Here is a 19,174-nt window from a genome sequence, read left to right as displayed (position 1 = left end):
TATCACATTTTTTTTTTTTACCACTCATGCTAATTGTGTAGTAAGTGCCCAAGAGCCACACTTTAGCTCCTGACCTACCGGAGGGCCAGATCCATGGCTAGGGTTTCTTTTATTTCTATCTTCTGCCACAGTGTCTATAAGTAGTGTTTTCTCCATGAAAGGTCTTGGTAGGTACTTGTAGAATAAATATACTCAACAATCCTCGCTGCAAAACCAGCACAATGAGTGGTGTCAAATGAGTAGAAAACTGGCTGACATCTTTTCTGTGAACAGAAGGAGGTACCCTGCAAATAAAATTATTTTTCCCTAGGTCTTCTTGTTTTCAATTTAGCAAAATTACAGTGGGCTACTAGGTATTACCTTTATGGTGCAGGCTCTCAAAGGGATTAAGACATGGCCTCGTTCTCCAAGGAGCTTCCACTCTAGAGGAGACCGAATGCCAACAATGCAAAGAGGAGTACTGTGCCTTCTGTCTCCCATCCTGTGGCATCTGTCCATTCTCCTTCTCTCGTGTATTTTGTCTTTTACTTCAGTTGTTTGTGCAGTGTAGACAGAAGGTCCTCAACTAGAGATGGGAAAGGCCTGCCGATCTCTGCCAAAGGTTCTCATGTTCAGCACTTTTTTTCTTTTTTGCTTCATTAAGTTTATGTTGGTCAAATATATGTAGAAAGTGATAAAAATATAGACTTGGTGGGGCACCTGGCTGGCTCAGTTGGTGGTGCGTGTGACTCGATCTCAGGGTTGTGAGTTCGAGCTCCATATTGGGTGTAGTGATTACTTAAAAAATAAAATCTTTAAAAAAAGTATAGGTTTCATAATACTAGTTAATATTTATGCAGTGTTCACCATATAAAGGCCTTTAACTAGATGCTTTATATGGATTACTTTCTTTAATCCTCACAACAACTTTAAGAGGAAGGCAAGAAGCATTTAAGAAATTATTTTTATTAAAACATTTTTTAAACATTTATTCATTTTTGAGAGACAGAGAGAGACAGAGTGTGAGTGGGGGTGGGGCAGAGAGAGAGGGAGACACAGAATCTGAAGCAGGCTCTAGGCTCTGAGCTGTCAGTGCAGAGCCTGATGTGGGGCTCGAACTCATGGACCTCAAGATCATGACCTGACCTGAAGCTGGACACTTAACTGACTGAGCCACCGAGGCGCCCCAAGAAGCACTTTTTGAAAGTGTTTATTTTTGAGAGACTGCAAGTTGGGGAGGGACAGAAAAAGGGAGGACAGAGGATTGGAAGCAGGCTCTGAGCTGACAGCAGCAAGCCCATTGTGGGGTTTGAACTCACAAACCACAAGATCATGACCTGAGACACAGTTGGACACTCAACAGACTGAGCCACCCAGGCGCCCTGGCAAGGAGCATTATTATTACCTTTCCAACATCCATTTAATTCCTCAGCAACTTTGTGGCAAACAAAGACAAGTGGTAGAGGAAGGATGCACAGTGAAAAAAAAAATCCAAGCCTGAAAATCCCTACCCTTGTGAACTTTACATTCTGTCATTCTTTTGAAGCCTGCTCTACCTGTGGTTTCAGATATATGTGCCAAGAAATTTCCCTAGGTTATCTAGTCAGATGTATATTGGCACAATTTTACATTGAAAGCAAGATAAGATTTGTGCTTTCATTATACAGATACAGGAAAACAAAGAATACCTTATCCATTGAACAACATCTTTCTATTTAAGTTTCAGCTATGTGAGGTGAACAAGTTCTAGAGGTCTGCAGGACAATATAGTGCTTATAGTCAGCAACATGGTATTGTGCACTTCAAAGTTTAAGAGGGTAGATCTCATGTTAACTCTTTGTACCACAAAAAACAAAAACCAGACAAGAATCACAAGGACACTTTGGAAGATGTTGGCTATGTCTATTACCTTGATTTGGGTGATGGTACCATAAATGTTTGCATATGTCCAAACCCATTGAATTGTACCCATTAAATATATGCAGTTCTTTGTATTTTAATAGTGCTATTAAAAAAAAAAACACCAAAATACCTTACCCAACAAACAAACAAAAAACCCCAAACAGGGCAAAATGGGTGAAGGTTGTCAAAATAACAAGTTTTAAAAGTTTTAAAATAAGTTTTAAAATAAGTAAGTCATGGGTTCCTTGGTTGCTCAGTCTGTTGAGTGTCCAGTTCTTGATCTTGGCTCAGGTCTTGATCTCAGGGTTGTGAGTTCAAGCCTTGCCTTGGCCTCTGTGCTGGGCATGAAGCCTACTTAAAAAAAAGTCTTTTAAATAAGTAAGTCATGAGGATGTAATGTACAGAATGGTGACTATAGTTATAATACTGTCTTGAATATTTGAAAGTTGCTAAGAGGATAGATTTTAAAATTTCTTATCACAAGAAAAAGAATTTTGTAAATGTATGGTAATGGATGTTAACTGGATGATTTGATATTTGCATATATTGTGGAATGACAAATCATTATGCTATATATCTGGAACTAATACAACATGTTCCACATGAGTGAAGTCAGATGATATTTGTCTCTCTGACTAATTTTGCTTAGCATAATACATTTTATTTCCATCCATGTTGTTGCAAATGGCAAGATTTCATTTTTTTTTGATTGCTGAGTAATATTCCATTGTGTGTGTGTGTGTGTGTGTGTGTGTGTGTGTATATATATATATATATATATATATATATATATATATATATATACCTATCTTCTTTATCCATTCATCCATCAATGGACATTTGGTCTCTTTCCATACTTTGGCTATTGTTGATAGTGTTGCTATAAACAGTGGGGTGCATGTGCCCCTTTGAATCTGTACTTTTGTATCCTTTAGATAAATACCTATTAGTGCAATTGCTGGGTTGTAGGGCAGTTCTATTTTTAATTTTTTGAGGAATCTCCATACTGTTTTTCAGAGTGGCTGCACCAGTTTGCATTCCCACCAGCAGTGCAAAAGGGTTCCCCTTTCTCCACATCCTCACCAACATCTGTCATTTCCTGAGTTGTTAATTGCAGCCATTCTAACAGGTGTGAGGTGGTATCTCATTGTGGTTTTGATTTATATTTCCCTGATGATGAGTGATGTTGAGCATTTTTTCATGTGTCTGTTAGTCATCTGGTTGTCTTCTTTGGAATGGACATGTCTATTCATGTCTTTCGTCCATGTCTTTACTGCATTATTTGTTTTTTGGGCGTTGAGTTTGGTAAGTTCTTTATAGATTTTGGATACTAACCCTTTATCTGATATGTCATTTGCAAATATCTTCTCCCATTCCATCAGTTGCATTTTATTTTGTTGATTATTTTCTTCACTTTGCAGAAGGTTTTTATCTTGATGAGGTCCCAATACTTCATTTTTGCTTTTGTTTCCCTTGCCTCCAGAGACATGTTGAGTAAGAAGTTGCTGTGGCCAAGGTCAAAGAGGTTTTTGTCTGCTTTCTTCTCTAGGATTTTGATGGCTTCCTGTCTTATTTTTAGGTCTTTCATGCATTTTGAGTTTATTTTTGTGTATGGTGTAAGAAAGCAGTCCAGGTTCATTCTTCTGCTTGTCACTGTCAAGTTTTCCCCTTGCTAGTTTTTGTTTGTCTGAGAAACTCTTTATCCCTCCTTGTACTTTGAATAACAGCCTTGCTTGATAAAGAATTGTTGGCTGCATATCTTTTTGATTCATCACATTGAATATATCCTGCCACTCCTTTCTGGCCTGCCAAGTTTCTGTGGATAGGTCTGCTGTGAAACTGATCTGTCTTCTCTTGTAGGTTAAGGATGTTTTTCCCCTTGCTGCTTTTATAATTCTTTCCTTGTCTGTGTATTTTGTGAATTTGACTATGATATGCTTTATTGATGGCCAGTTTTTGTTGAATCTACTGGGAGTTCTCTGTGCTTTGTGGATTTTGATGTCTGTGTCTTTCTCCAGATTAGGAAAGTTTTCTGCTGTGATTTGCTCACAAAAACCTTCTACCCCCTTTTTCTCTCTCTTCATTTTCTGGGACTCCTATGACTTAGATGTTATTCCTTTTTAATAAGTCACTGAGTTCTCTAATTCTTAAATCATGCTCTTTTGCCTTAGTTTCCCTCTTTTTTTCTGCTTCATTATTCTCCATAGTTTTGTCTTCTATATCACTAATTCACTGCTCTGTTTCATCCATCCTTGCCACTGTGACATCTATTTGAGATTGTATCTCGGTTATAGCATTTTTAATTTAGTCATGGTTAGATTTTACCTCTTTTATCTCTGCAGAAAGAGATTCTATGCTTTTTTTCTACCCCATCTAGTATTCTTATTATCATGGTTCTAAATTATAGAATACATCTTGCTTATATCTGTATTGATTAAGCCCTGGCTGTCATTTCTTCCTGTTCTTTTTTTGGGGTGAATTCCTTTGTTTTATCATTTTGGAGATGAAAAAGAATTAATAAAATAAAAAAATGAAAGTTAAAAAATTAAAAACAACACAAAAAATCAAATAAAGGAAGCTAAATCCTAGGTGTGTTTTGGTCTGCTTGTTAAAAGAAACTTGATAGAATAGAGAAAAAAGGGAAAGAAAAGGAAAAAAGTAAGAAAAAGTTTAAAAATTAAAAAAGTATATACAATAAAATGGAATAAAATGAAATGAAGAAAGTGACATAGAATTAAAAAATTACAAAAAACAAAAAACATAGTAAGTAGAATTTAAAAAATTATTTAAAAAAATGAAAATAATAAATTTTTTCTCTTTCTGTATCCAAGAAAAAGAAAAGAGAAGAGAACAAAGAAAAAAAAATAGACCAGCAAACAGAATGAAACCTGAATGAAGTTACATCTAGTTTCCCCTAAAATTCAAGCTATGAATCACTTTATAGTCCATATACCCAGCAGGCAGAGAGACTTGTGATGGTCCTCTAGGGCATTTGCTGTGAGGGTGCAGTTGGGCGGGGCTTGGTGTAATGGCTCTGTTCTCCACTAGGTGGCCCTTCTTAGTTTACTGGGGTGGATCAATGAGGTGTGCGTATGCATCTATGTGCACACACAGGAGAGATGAAAATGGATTCATCCAGCTTCCTAGTCTCTGGCACAGGAACTCTGAGCTCTGAAATTTCTGACTCTGTGCACCCCTGTTTATAGAGTCCTAATGGTATTGAAACCCTCTTCGTTCTCCCTGTCAGTGGTTTTGGGGAACAGATTTCTTGTTCAGTCCCTTTTAAGTGTTTCCACTCTTTCTCTTTCCACTCTTTTGGAGGGAAAGCTTTTCCTGCACTCTTCTCCCCTTTCTCTGTTCTCTCTCTGCAAAACCAGCTCCCTACTTGGGGTGCCTGGGTGGCTCAGTCGGTTAAGCATCCAACTTCGGCTCGGGTCATGATCTCATGGTTCATGGGTTCAAGCCCTGTGTCGGGCTCTGTGCTGACAGGTTGGAGCCTGGAGCCTGCTTTAGATTCTGTCTCTGTTTCTCTGCCCCTCCCCTACTCTCTCTCTCTCTCAAATATAAAAAATAAAACATTAAAAAAACCCCACACGAAACAGCTCCCTACCCTCCGTGGCTTCTCTCTCCCCCAGTTCACCTCTCCTCACGGCATACTTGCCAAGTTCTGTGGCTCAAGTTATGCAGATTGTTGTGTTAATCCTCAGATCAATTTCCTAGGTGTGCAAAATGGTTTGGTGATGATCTAACTGCATTTCAGGATGAGAGAAGCCGAGAACTTCCATGCTGCTCTGACTTCTTGGCCCTTCCGCCTGTCTCCCCATTTATCTGTCCAAATGTTTGTGTCCCAAACTACACTGATCTCACACTGTCTTGTCAAATATAGCTCTCTCCCACTCCCCTATCCCCCCACCCCCACCCCACTGGGTTAAATTTTACTTTACCTCCAATAAGACCATGTGGATTCACACTTCTTCCTGATTTAGAAACCTTTTATTATTCCCGTATCTGCTGAGTAAATTCCTCATTACTTGTTATCTCTTCCTCCTCCTCCTCCTCCCCGCTATTACTCATTCAACTAAGAACAGTCACACCTTGCCTCCTCTCTTTCATCCATAAAGCCAGCTATTATGTGATTGGTGGTTACATCCTTGTATCAGAAATCAAGGAAACCAGAGTTTAGTTCCAACATTCATCCCCCCTGTTTTTTGAGGGGTCATAGATGGTTTAATTTACAAGCTCTCATAGTAATTTTCCTTTATTCTCTTAATGTACATGCATAATTGTTATAGCTAATGAGTGCACAGAGTTTCTACTATGTGAAACTTACCTTATAGTTTGTGGGCCTTATTATTGATGGTGACTTTTACCTCATTGCTTTTGCTGGAAATTAGCCTTCTCATTCTCATTGGATATCAACCATGTTATTTTTCCCAGTCACTACTCCTTCCCAGGAATCCTCAGCTATGCTGCATGACAGATGTGTTGCCTCGGGTGGTGACACCATAGATGCAAATGGATGGAATGTTGGCCAATGCAATTTGGCCTGCAGCCTGATTTTCTGTATCTCAAATTTTTGTTGCCAACTGCTTGAAGGAAACAGTCATCTTCTTGATGATTTGTTATGTCACCAAATAGGGCAACACTGTTTTTTTGGGTGAAGGTAGCTTATTTATTTTGTATTGTACTGTTTTTTTTAGGTTGTACAATGTGATTCTTTCAAAGGTGTACAACATGATGATTTCATGTATGTCTACATTGTGACATGATTATCATTATCAAGGTCATTAGCACATCAATCACTCACTTTTTCGTTCATTCTTTTTTTTATTTTTATTTTTTATGGTGAAACACTTAAGATCGACAGACTTACCTTGGAGATATTATGGGTTTGGTTCCAGACCATTGCAATAAAGTGAATATTGCAATAAAGTGAGTCAAAAGAATTATTGGGTTTCCCAGTGAATATAAAAGTTATATTTACACTATACTGTAGTATATGAAGTATATAATAGCATTATGTCTGAAAAAAACAATGTACATATCTTAATTACAAATACTTTATTAATAAAAAAATGCTAACCATAATCTGAGCTTTCAGTGAGTCATAATCACTGATCACAGATAACCATAACTAATATAATAATAAATGAAAGAGTTTGAAATATTGCAAGTATTACCAGAATGACACAGAGACATGAAGTGAGCAAATGCTGTTGGAAAAATGGTGCTGAAAGACTCACTCAATGCAGGGTCACCCCAAATGTTTAATTTGTAAAAAAAAAAAAAAAGTATCTGAGAAGCGCAATAAAGTGAAGTATGCCTGTATTTGAAATCATGTGTTTCCCCCTAATTGCAGAGACCTCATTCAAAGGAAATGTTCAGCTTTTCTATGTTCATAGAAAACTTCTCAAATTCTTAGTGTGGAAAGATTTTGAAAGCCATTTCAGATGTAACTAACTAATTAGGTTTTTAAATAACTAAAAATCTTGAGCCAACTTTGCTGAGATTTGAAAAGGGAGCCTTTGCCTTAAGGATTGAATGTTGCACAAACCTGTTTGATCTTATGTGCATAGTTTTTAACTTGGCTACCTCTGAATTTACGTTTTGATGGCAACTTTGTGTAAAATAAGTAAATTACTTTTGAGGAAGATACACATAGTTACTTCATTTGATTGTCAAGGGAGTTATTTTAAATTAGTTGATGAGTAATAGTTGACAATTAGTTTCTTGCTTAGGAGATCTGGTAATGGGTGGGAATTTAAAAATTCTCAGTTCTAATTGGGTTTCATTGAGAATAATAGGGAAGCTTTCATATTTATAGAAGTCTGTAAATTATGGGGAGCTACCTAATGCGTGGTTTCTTTTGCATTCACATTCTTTGCCAAGTAGTCTTATTATATTTGAACTTAATTTCCTCAAATTAATAGATTCTATTATGTTTCATTTAACATTTAGTTGATCTGTCATGGTTATAATCATTAATAAACTAAATACAATTCACTAAAAACTATTATATGAATTAAAAAGCTATTTTGAGAAAATTGTAGATTCACATGCAGTGTAAGAAATAATACAGGGATACTATAAACCTTTCACCCAATTTCTCCCAGTGGTGACATCTTTCATAACTATAGTACAATAACCCAAGCAGGAAATTGATATTGATGGAATCTGCCTCTTTAATTCAGATGTCACTGGTTTTATATATATTCATTGGGCATGTGTGTGTGGGGGCAGTTTTATGTAGTTTTATCACACGTAAGCAGATACACGAGACTTACCACCACAGTTAAAATACAGAACAGTTTCAATACAGGAATCCCTCCTGCTCTCCTTCTATGGCCACAACCTCTTCCTTCTCTTCCCTTGTCCCTCCCTCCCCCAATACCTAGCAATGGCTGATCTGTTCTTTACCTCTATCATCATTAAATTACTTAAGAAATTAACATTGCTTTTTCTAAGTAGCAATTGGACTCTACAAATACCTAATAAATTCATGTGGTTAAAATGAAAGAGAAAGGGTGAATGACAGGTGTGAAAAATGACAGTTCTGTGTGATCACATTTCTAGTGCTGCCTTCCTAACTGATTTTGAGCCACGTCACAGATAGATACATTATATTCTTTTTTAATATTTATTTATTTTGAGAGAGAGAGCATGAGAGAGTAGGGGAGGGAGGGAGAGAGAGAGAGAGAGAGAGAGAGAGAGAGAGAGAATCCTAAGCAGGTTCCTTGCTGTCAGTGCAAAGCCTGATGTGGGGCTCCATCCTATGAACTGTGAGATCATGACCACAGCCAAGACCTGTGAGACACGCAACTGACTGAGCCCCCAGGTGTCCCTGGATACATTATATTCTTAAACTGCTTTCAGTTTGTTTCCTGCATGAACAGAGTCATGGGAAGTTTTATGGTTTATTGCCTAATGTGAAAAATGGACTGGACTTTGGATTAGCTCTGAGTTAGAGGTCAGTTTGTGAAAGGATTAAAAATCTTGAAGGGTGACTGGGTGGCTCAGTCAACAAAGCGTCTGACTCTTGATCTTGGCTTAGGTCATGATCTCATGGTGTGAGATCCAGCCCGGTGTTGGGCTCTGTGCTGATGGTGTGGAGACTGCTTGGGATTCTCTCTCTCTCCCTCTCTGTCTCTGACCCTCCCCCACTTATGCTCACTCTCATTCTCTCTCTCTTGAAATAAATAAACAAACAAAAATCTTGAGAAGTCTGGACGCGTGTGTGTGTGTGTGTGTGTGTGTGTGTGTATTCTGTGTATTTTATCCATATAACTTGTTTTACTTTGAATTAACAAAGGACAAATGGGGAAACACTTTCATAGTTGGTGTTTTAATTAAAGGTGGATGGTTCAAAGCTATCATTTATTATAACAGATTCCTTTTCTTTGTTAGAACCCAATATTACAGACAATAAATTATAAATAATTAAAACCATGTTTCATTCTCCATCTCACTTCACAAAATAAAAACTTTGCCTGCTCTCAGGGACGCACACTCCTGAGAGTGAAATCAGTATTTAAGAAAGTAAAATAAAATATTAATAGGTCTATATGAACTCTTTTGAGGCCTGTGTGAAAACATGGAGTAGAAAGTTAATAAAACTGATTTATTATTTGGCCCAGGAAACTAGACTATATGACAAGTCCTGAATTCCAAACAAATTTTTTTATTATAGACAAGCTCACCTTCCTTTTGGAGTATGGAAAGTAGAATGTCTAAAGAAATTCATTCTCTTTAAACATTCTTTCAATCCTTTCTGACTTAGAGTCAGATTTGGTATATAAATATTACAATAACTTCCTAAGAAGGCATTATATACATTAAGGAAACTTCATTTTATAAAGGAGATATTTTTGCAAAATTATAAAATCATCATATTTTAACAGGTCTTACTTACCTTTGTTTTTTGCAACCACCTTGTGGCAAATCTTCATTTACTAGAATGAGGTAATATTTTAAAATATTATATTGTGTTTTTTCAAGTTAGGTGGATTCTTTTTTAAAATATTGACTTATTGAGATAATTGTAGATTCATATGCATTTATAAGAAATAATACAGAGAGAACCCTGTACCCTCTACTCAATTTCTCCCAGTGGTAACATCTTACAAAACTATAGTACAATATCACAACCAGCATATTGACATTGATCCAGTCAAGATACAGATATATTCCATCTCCAAAAGAATTGCCTTTATTGCCGTTCTATAGCCTCCCTCACATCTCCTTCTCCTCAGCCCTGGGGCAACCACTAATCTTTTCTCCATTTCTATAATTCACTTTGTGTCCTCTCTCTTTTTTTCTTTGTCCGCTTGCTAGAAGTTTGTCAATTTTATCATCTTTTCAAAGACATAGCTCTTTGTTTCATTGACATTCTCTACTGTGTTTTTTTGTTTGTTTGTTTTAATTTTATTGATTTCTGTTTTTATCTGTATTATGTCTTTTTTCCTACTTGTTTTATTGTTAGTTTGCTCTCCTTTTTCCAGATTCTTGAGATGGAACATTGTGTTATTGATATGAGACTTTTCTTCTTTTGCAATGTAGGTATTTAGTGCTGTAAATTTCTCTCAGCGTTGCTTTAGCTATGCCTTATGCATTTGGATATTTTGTGTTTTCATTTTCATTTAGTTCAGTGTATTGTTTTGATTTCCCTTGAGCCTTACTTTTTGACCCATGGATTATTTAGAAGTGTGTTGTTTAGTTTCCAAGTGTTTGGAGATTTTCCTGTTATTTTCTGTTTTTGATTTCTAGTTTGATCCCATTGTGGTCTGAGAACATACTCTGTATGATTTCAGTTCTTCTAAACTTGTTGAGATCTGTTTTATGGCCAGGGATGTGGTCTGCCTTGATATATATTCTGTGAACACTTGGAAAGAATGTGTATTCTGCCTTGTTGAGTGAAGTGTTCTATAAATGTCTATTAGATCTCTTGGTTGGTGGTCTTGTTGAGTTCTTTTATCTCTTTGTTGCTTTTCTGTCTAGTTGTTCTATCAATGGAGAAAGGAGTATTGAAATTTTAAACTGTAATTGTGGATTTGTCTATTTCCTCTTTCAATTCTATCAATTTTTGCTTCACTTTTTTTTTTTTTTTTTGATGCATCCACTTTTATGATAGCTGTGTTTTCTTGGTGGAATGACACTTTTGTCTTCATACAATGTCCCTCTTGGTCTCTGGTAAGTTTGTTTTCTCTGAAGTATACTTTATCTGGTATTAATATAGTTGGGGAAATAAGGGTGTCAATAGAAGTTCAGGTTCCCCAGCCAGCTGCTGTTGGCACCTAAGATGGGGCTCCTTGTTACTGATGGGTGGGGATGGGAGTTGTAGGCCCCATGTGGTCTCCACTGACAGCACAATGGGGTGGCCTCGTTGCAGGCTGACTTACTTGCTACTCGCTACTCAGTCTTTCCTGACAGCACCCCAGAGGGCGGATGGAGCGATACCTTGTTACTGCCAGCAGGGGGTGGAAGTCCAGGCTCCCCAGTAACACTGGAAAGGCGAGGGCACTTGTCCCAGAGCAGTGTGGGTGAATGTCCTGGCTCTCTACTTTGCTCTGAAACTATCTCTGGAGAGAGTGTAGGGTCACCTCCTTACAGCCCACCAAGGGTAGAAGACTAGGCGCTCCACTTGGCCTTTGAGGTGTCAGGATAAAACTGCAGCTTTTCTCCTGTGGTGTTTGGCTTAGATTGGGCTATTATTGTGTGAGAGTTTTCTGTCTAGTCAGGCTCCTCCTTTCCTTCTTTGCTATAGAGAGCAAGGTTTTCTGGAGGCTTTTTCTTTTTTTTTTTTTTGGTCAGTGTCTCTTGGTGTTTCTGAGTTACCAGCTTCTCACCTCCAAGTCCCAAATACATGAGGCAAAAAGAAAACCCAGAGAATTCACCACTGTGTTGTTCTTTGGGATCTGAGGTCCCTAGCTGGTCTGCTTTCTGCTCTTCACATTTCAGAATTTTATCTTATGTTCATTTTATGTATAATGTCTAGGGTTTTTAGTTGTACTTACTGAAAGAAATAGAGAAAAGTATATCTACCCCATCATGCCAGAAGCAGAAGTTCCAGAATGCTTCTTTTCAAAAACATCTAATTTATGGGTGCATGTTTACTTAAAAATGGAATAAATGTGAATATTGAAATTATGAAGATTTGCATAGTCTGACTTTAACCAGTCAGTATCTGTAACAAGAACGTTAAGTACTTTCAGTAAAATACATCGTTTTCTTTCAAATTGTAAATGATCACTTGCCCAGGAAAAATTAGTAACATCTTGTTTTTACTAAATGTGCCATTTTGTTTTGGATGCAATTGTTGCTTTTGGAGTAATAGGCATTGAACATGAAAACTCCTCTTCTGTTTTAAGTACACTATGATTTTACTGTCTCTCTATGGTGAAGAACACTTGTAACTGTAACTAAGGAGGGAGAGAAAGTCATATAAAAGATGTTAAACATTTCCTTATCCTCAGTTGGAATGACTAAAGAGCAATTTAAAAGTTCATGAATTAGCACATTCTAATCAAACTTGCTCCTGGTTAAATTGGCCACATGTGTAGAGTAAAATATCTGTAAAAGCTAAAGTTTATATGATGCTTATGTTCCTGAAAAGATGATCCCAATAAAAAGGCTAAGTCTGCACAAAAGAAAACAAAAACTGTATTTGTTCAAATAAAAATTTACAAGGGGTGATTTGCAATGTTCATGTTTGATAACTGAAATCAAATTTCTCTGAATCAAATTTTTAGTTCTGAATGTTGGGCACAGCTTACCCAGTGTTTTCTAGGATTGAGGTACAAGAAAATAACTATAGAATTGGAAAAAAACAAACAACCCAGCCAAAAAATAAAGCAAAACAAAATGTGAATGGTGCCTGGCTGTTTCTGGGGAATGAATGGGAAGAAGTTAATTTTCCTACCATGCTCATTTAGATGACTCATTGGCTTCCATTTCATTCTCCCTTTTGGGTACGTGAGATTTTTATGGGTCACTTTTAGAGTAGCTACTTTTAACTTAGAATCTGTATTGTGTTTGCTTGATAACTAAATTATGGTATGTATGCCAATCCAAAAAAATCAGTTTTTGTTTGTTCTCTCATTTCATAAGTATTATTAAAATAAATGTGAGAATTGAACTATGAATATTATCCAGAAATCTCTAAAACTATATTCCAGAATATTCACTGAGCAACTCTGTATTGTAAATATGTTAGGAAATAATAAACTCATAGTTTTCAGAAATAAGACTTATTTTTGATGCTGATATGAGTTCTAATGATAGATATTTTCTGTATCCCCCATTTCAAGTTAACCTGCCAGTGTATCATTTTATATGTTATTTAAAATCATAATTATCAGTAATCTCTAGGTGTTTTTATGCCTAATACAAATATCCTTCTATTTCTAATGTTCAGTCCCTAATGTCTTATTGCAAAACATAAAAAGGTTTGTTTTCCTTATTTCCTTAAAGGAATGATTCTAGAGAATAAGTATGTACAACCAAAAATTAAATATTCGAGGTTTACAAAGGATTGTGTTATTGGGAGTTTGTCACCTAGGTAAATTGATAGGTTTTTCATCTCATTTGATTTAAGATGAATGGATAAAGGAGATGTGGTATATATATATATATACACACACACACACACACACACACACACACACACACACACACACATGCACACACACAATGGAGTACTACTTGGAGATCCAAAAGAATGAAATCTTGCCATTGGCAACAATGTGAATGGAACTAGAGTGTATTATGCTAAGCGAAGTAAGTCAGTCAGGCAAAGACAAATAGCATATGATTTCACTCATATGTGGAATTTAAGAAATAAAACAGATGAACACAGGGGAAGAGAAGGAAAAATAAGGTAAAAACAGAGAGGGAGGCAAACCATAACAGACTCTTAAAGACAGAGAACAATCTGAGGGTTGCTTGAGGGGGAAGGTCGAGGGCGGGGGGAGATGGGCTAAATAGGTGATGGGCATTAAGGAGGACACTTGTTGGGATGAGCCCTGGGTGTCATATGTAAATGATGAATCACTTCTGGGTTCTACTCTGGAAGCCAATACTACACTGCATGTTAATTAACTTGAAATAAATAAATAAATAAATAAATAAATAAATAAATAAATAAAAAGAATCTCTAAGCCCCTAGGAGAAAACAGAAATGCAAAGTTCTGGACCCTATTATTGTTAATAAATCTACAAAAACCACAATACTCAGTATTCTCATTCTGGAAAATAGATGAGCACCTGCAGAAAATTGCAGTTGACTACAGATACATTTATAAATTTTTTGACACCTCCCTTTAAAAGGTACAGATTAATTCCTCTCCCCCTGAGTGAGACTTGGTGGCTTGCTTTTTAGCTAATGGAATATGATGGGAATAACCATGAGTGACATCTGAGAGTAGATCATAAAAGGCATGGTGGCTTTCTCCTTGCTTTCTCTCTGGACTCACTCATCTGGTGGGAGCCAATTGTCATGTTGTAAAGACACTTAAGCACCCATAGAGAACCGTAGGGTGAGGAACTAATGTTTCCTCTCAGCCGTTGAGAAACTTAAGCCCTCTGCCAATACCTGTGTGAGTGGACCACCTTGGCAGTGGATCCTCTAGTCCCAATCAAGTCTAGGTAACCACATCTGTAGCTGAAGTCTTGGCTGAAACCTCATAAGAGACTGAGTCCAAAACCACCTAGCTAAGTTTATCCCAAGCTGTGAGATAATTAATGCTTGTTGTAAGCCACAGAGTTTTGGGTCAATTTGTTATACAGCTAGAAATGACAAATACAGATTTTTTTGCTCCTTAAATTCTGTTCTTTTGGAATCACTCTCAGTACCAAACGAATTGTATCATGTTAGATGGAACATGACTTTGTTATTGAGTTTTCTGGAAATTAATTGTGGTTTAAAGAGATATGTGTGGGTGCCAAGTTGACAGGGGTAGATTTTGGTGGCTTTGTAATGTGTCAGCTTAGCTGTTTAAACCGCATTTCCCAGAATCCCCATTCCCTTTATGTTTCTGGTTAGGGTGACACACAAGACATGCTTTCATGAGTGTTGGAAGGCAGAAGTGAGGCAGCAGCCATTTTGTTTTTTACACTCAGATGGTCAAGGCAGGTGCTTTCGTATCTCACACACATTGTTGGCTCTCTATTGGCTCATCTCATTGTGGGGGATAGCAGCCAGGCCTGCAGCAGATTCATATTTTCCTGGGTTCTTCTTTAACTTCTCTGATTCCTGGGCTAAGTGTGTTTAGGTCCATGATAAAGAATGCCAGTTTCTGTGGGACACCTACAACATGAAGGCTGGAGGCCCCGAGAACTCACATGCATTCTACTGTGTCCTCATGGTTTTAGCTCATGCTCATGGTTCCAAGTTCTTCCTACTCTCTCCCTCTCTTTATATTCATCTCTTTTTAACTGCCTGACCTGCAGATTTCCAGCTCCAGCATCAGACCAAAAAAAAAAAAAAAAAAAAAGGCCTTCTAGAAACTATTTAGTCACCTCCCACAACTGTTTAGTCAAATCCTTGTAACAAGTACTTACTTATTCTATTCTATTTTTACTTTTATTTCTCTGTATATACTAATCTCTTATAGTTCTGCTTCTCTGATTGAAACTTGACTAATAGAATGATCTTCACCATTATCTTGTACCTTCAAGTATGTTGGTTGTCAAACCCATTAAAGTTAGTGCAAGAACCACAAAGCGTCCCTGGGAAACAACACAAGGATTACCAGTCCACCACCTCCAGAAATAAATTCTGACTCACTGAATCTGATGTGCAGCATAAAGATCTACATTTTATATATGCATCAGATTCAGGTGGTCCAAGCAACAGAATCTGAACAATTATGAATATTTGGTCATATTTAAAATATATTTCATTGAAATAAGGTTTTCCAATAGTAGAATTTCCTCTCCATTACTGGTGGTGCTAAAGCCAAATCTAGGTGAACTCATCCAAGAAGAATTTATTATTCACTTGCTGTAGGTTAGAAGCATGTTTCAGGGTGGGAATCAGTATCAATGTATCTGATGAAAGATATCTTGTAGAAAGTTTGACTCAGATAAAAGACTATTTCAGATAGCTGGCTATCAAAACTTTAATTTTCAACTGTATCAGTATATAATGAAAGGTTATATCATGGCTTAAAAAATGTAATGGAAATATTGTTCTGTTTGTATTTTGTTCATTTCTACAGCTGGATTCTGGTGGCACCATTACCATGGAGGAGCAGATTGTCCTTGTCCTGAAAGCTAAAGTACAATGTGAGCTCAACATCACAGCTCAACCCCAGGGAGGAGGTAAAGGTGCTGAAAACATCGTGTCTCCTTGTGTCCCTACCTCAGTCCTCCCAAAGACTTCAAATTCCCCTTTGGAGTTGGTAGTAGGGAGTTCCTCATCAGTCATTGCATGTTTCTATGTGGAAGGGCGTGGTAGCAGAATCGTGTTCTTCTCATCTCCTTCACTACAAGCTCTTCCCTTCCAATGGGTGGAGTGACTTGCCTGGTTTCTGAATTTCAGAATAGCCTCTGAGCATGTGCACATCGGTTTCTTTCTCAGGCCTCTCTTTGGGATCTGTTTGCCTGCAGAGAGTGTGCATGCTGGTCTGCCCTTAACCAGCTAGTAAGCTTGGAGGGGCAGGCTCTGTTCCGGTGGGTATTGCTTGCAGTTTTAGGTAGTACGTATAAAGATCAGAAGAACAAACAAGCAGGCCCTTTTATATGTACCTAGGCCCTGTTCTCAAAAAATATTTTCTCCTTAATAAGGTGATTATTTAATTTCCATCTGCCTGACTCTTTATGCAATTTCTCAATTAGTTCCAAATTCAAGTGGGAAACTGAAAAAACAGAACTACAACACTACAGGTGAGCTTGCGGTGGCTTTGACGCTCTTGGATTGCTCTACTGTTGGAGCTGTACAGGAACTATGGCTCGTGGTGGTCCTCACAGCCTGGTAGTCACTCATAGTTTGCACTGGGGCCATTGAGAAAAGCTGTTTATTGGAATATTTGGAGGAGTGGGAAAGCTATAATGTTTTATATGGGAAAATGCCTTGCCTTAATAGTTGAATATATTTAAAGAGTCTTTTTTTTTTTTAATAAAGGGAGCTGCAGTTTACTGAGCTTCCCTAAATTCCCAACATTCTGAATGCAGCAGGTAATATCTTTAAAGCTATGCCCTATAGTGAAATATCTGGTTTGATCTACTTCATTCTAGTCTCCAAATATTTAAGAAAGTTTAAAGTTTATCAATAACTTCTCCTGCTTGAATAATATAAGCAATTTGAAATACTTTAATTGCTTCCAAGTTGTATGCTATTGTCATATAATTTTTAAAACTTTTTTTATGTTTTTATTTTATTTTCGAGAGAGAGACAGAGTGTGAATGGGGGAGGGGCAGAGAAAGAGGGAGACACAGAATCTGAAGCAGGCTCCAGGCTCTGAGCTGTCAGCACAACTCCTGATGCGGGACTCAGACTCACAGACTGTGAGATCATGACCTGAGCTGAAGTCGGCTGCTTAACTGACTGAGCCACCCAGGCACCCCGTATTGTCATATTATCTTATGTTAATAAAGTCATATGATTTTATATTAATTGTATATTATAATTTTTGTTCAAGCTGAAATATGTCTTGCAAAATTTCTTTATGTTAGAACTTGCTTGCAGCAAATGCTCTCAGTTTTTGTCTGAAAAGGTGTTTATTTCAGTCTCAATCTTCAAAGATACACTTTTTCTGGACATGTGACTCTTGGTTGAGAATTGTTTACTTTTAGCACCTGAATACTATTTCATTTTCCCCCTAGCTTCCACTGTTATTGGTGACAAATCAGTTTTTGGTCTTTAATGATGGTTAGTTTTTCCTCTCCGGCTCCTTTTAAGAGCTTCTAGTTGACTTTGATGTTCTACAGTTTTATTCTGTATCTACCTGTGGATTAATTTGATTTCTAGCGTCCGAGGGTCTGTGTCTTTATTCAGTGGTAGGAATATTTTGCTATTTTGTCTTTGAAACTTTGTTCTCCCCTGTTCTCCTATTGTGTCCATCTGGAACTTTATTTAGACAAACGTAGGACCTTCTTATGCTACTCTTTGTGTCTTCATGTCTTATGTATTTACCTTTTCTTTGTTTCTCTACTGCTATTTTGGGAATTTCTTCAGATATATTTTCCAGTGTGCTAACTCTTTGTTCAACTTTGTCTAATGGCTGTTTAATCCATCTACTAAGTTAATTTTGATTATCCATTTTTCGCATTCTAGAATCTTCATATTTAATTTTGATAGTCTTTTTATCCTCAATATCTTTTCAACTTATTCTTTTTTTCTTAAACATATTTTATATTCTGCATTTGATAATTCTAATATCCAAGACTTTGCTTGTCAATGTGTATTATCATACATGGTGGCTTTATTTCCTGTGTGTCCAACAATTTATGATAAAGAACTCATGAGGTCCTCATTTAAAGCACATTTTTCCAGAGACAATTTCTGTCGGCTTCTGTGAGGTGCCTATTGACCTACCTACGTCTATTTTAAAATAAATTTAGGCTACACATGAGTGTGAGCTTGTGGTTAGAAATTTTCAAAGATTTTTTTTCTATAGTTTTCTATTCTTTTTTTTTTATTATTATAATAGTTTTCTATTCGAATTCTAAATGGAGCCAGGAGTGAAACAAGCCAATCTCTTTCTGAAGGAAAGCTTTGTTTCTTGTTCCTTCACTAAAGGGGTCATTTTTTTGGGGGGGGGATCCTGTTATACAGGGGTTTTCTGTTCAATTTTTTGAATACATCAGGCTTCAGGCTCATCTTTTGTTACCTGAACACAATCATAATCCAAGCTGTAAGCCAGCAAATCAGTAGAGGCCTCCAGGGTAAAGCCCCAAATGCATTGCCTGCTGAGCCTATGGAATAATTTCTAGCCTCAGTATTATTCCATTCATTTATAAATTTTTTTGACATTTATTTTTGAGAGACAGAGAGAGGCAGACTGCAAGTGGGGGAGGGGCAGAGAGAGAGGGAGACACAGAATCCAAAGCAGGCTCTGAGCTGACAGCACAGACCCGGATGCAGGGCTCGAACCCACAAACCGTGAGATCATGACCTGAGCCGAAATTGGATGCTTAACCGACTGAGCCACCTAGGTGCACCTTATTCCATTCATTTATAGCTAGCAAAACTGTATTTTAAGAAAGCAAGTTTTTGTATTAATCTAGTGTAGTTGCCTTGTACTAGAAAGGAGCTCTCTGACACTAAAAGTGTCAGAAAAGAGATTTATTCATGCCA

General features: G+C 37.1%; 1 protein-coding gene across 2 annotated transcripts in view; it reads left to right on the top strand.

The window, feature by feature from the left end:
* Positions 1-19,174, top strand: part of LOC132671885 (parathyroid hormone 2 receptor) — a 115,587-nt gene that overhangs the window by 39,481 nt on the left and 56,932 nt on the right. For both annotated transcript variants that reach the window (XM_060623281.3, XM_078450943.2), the window contains exon 2: positions 16,095-16,197. In XM_060623281.3, the coding sequence (XP_060479264.2) occupies positions 16,095-16,197 (103 nt within the window). The remainder of the gene's footprint in view (positions 1-16,094; positions 16,198-19,174) is intronic.

The sequence above is a fragment of the Panthera onca genome, chromosome C1, assembly GCF_046562875.1.
Source record: "Panthera onca isolate mPanOnc1 chromosome C1, mPanOnc1 haplotype 2, whole genome shotgun sequence".
Taxonomy (NCBI): domain Eukaryota; kingdom Metazoa; phylum Chordata; class Mammalia; order Carnivora; family Felidae; genus Panthera; species Panthera onca.
This window is presented reverse-complemented; position numbering and strand designations above follow the sequence as displayed.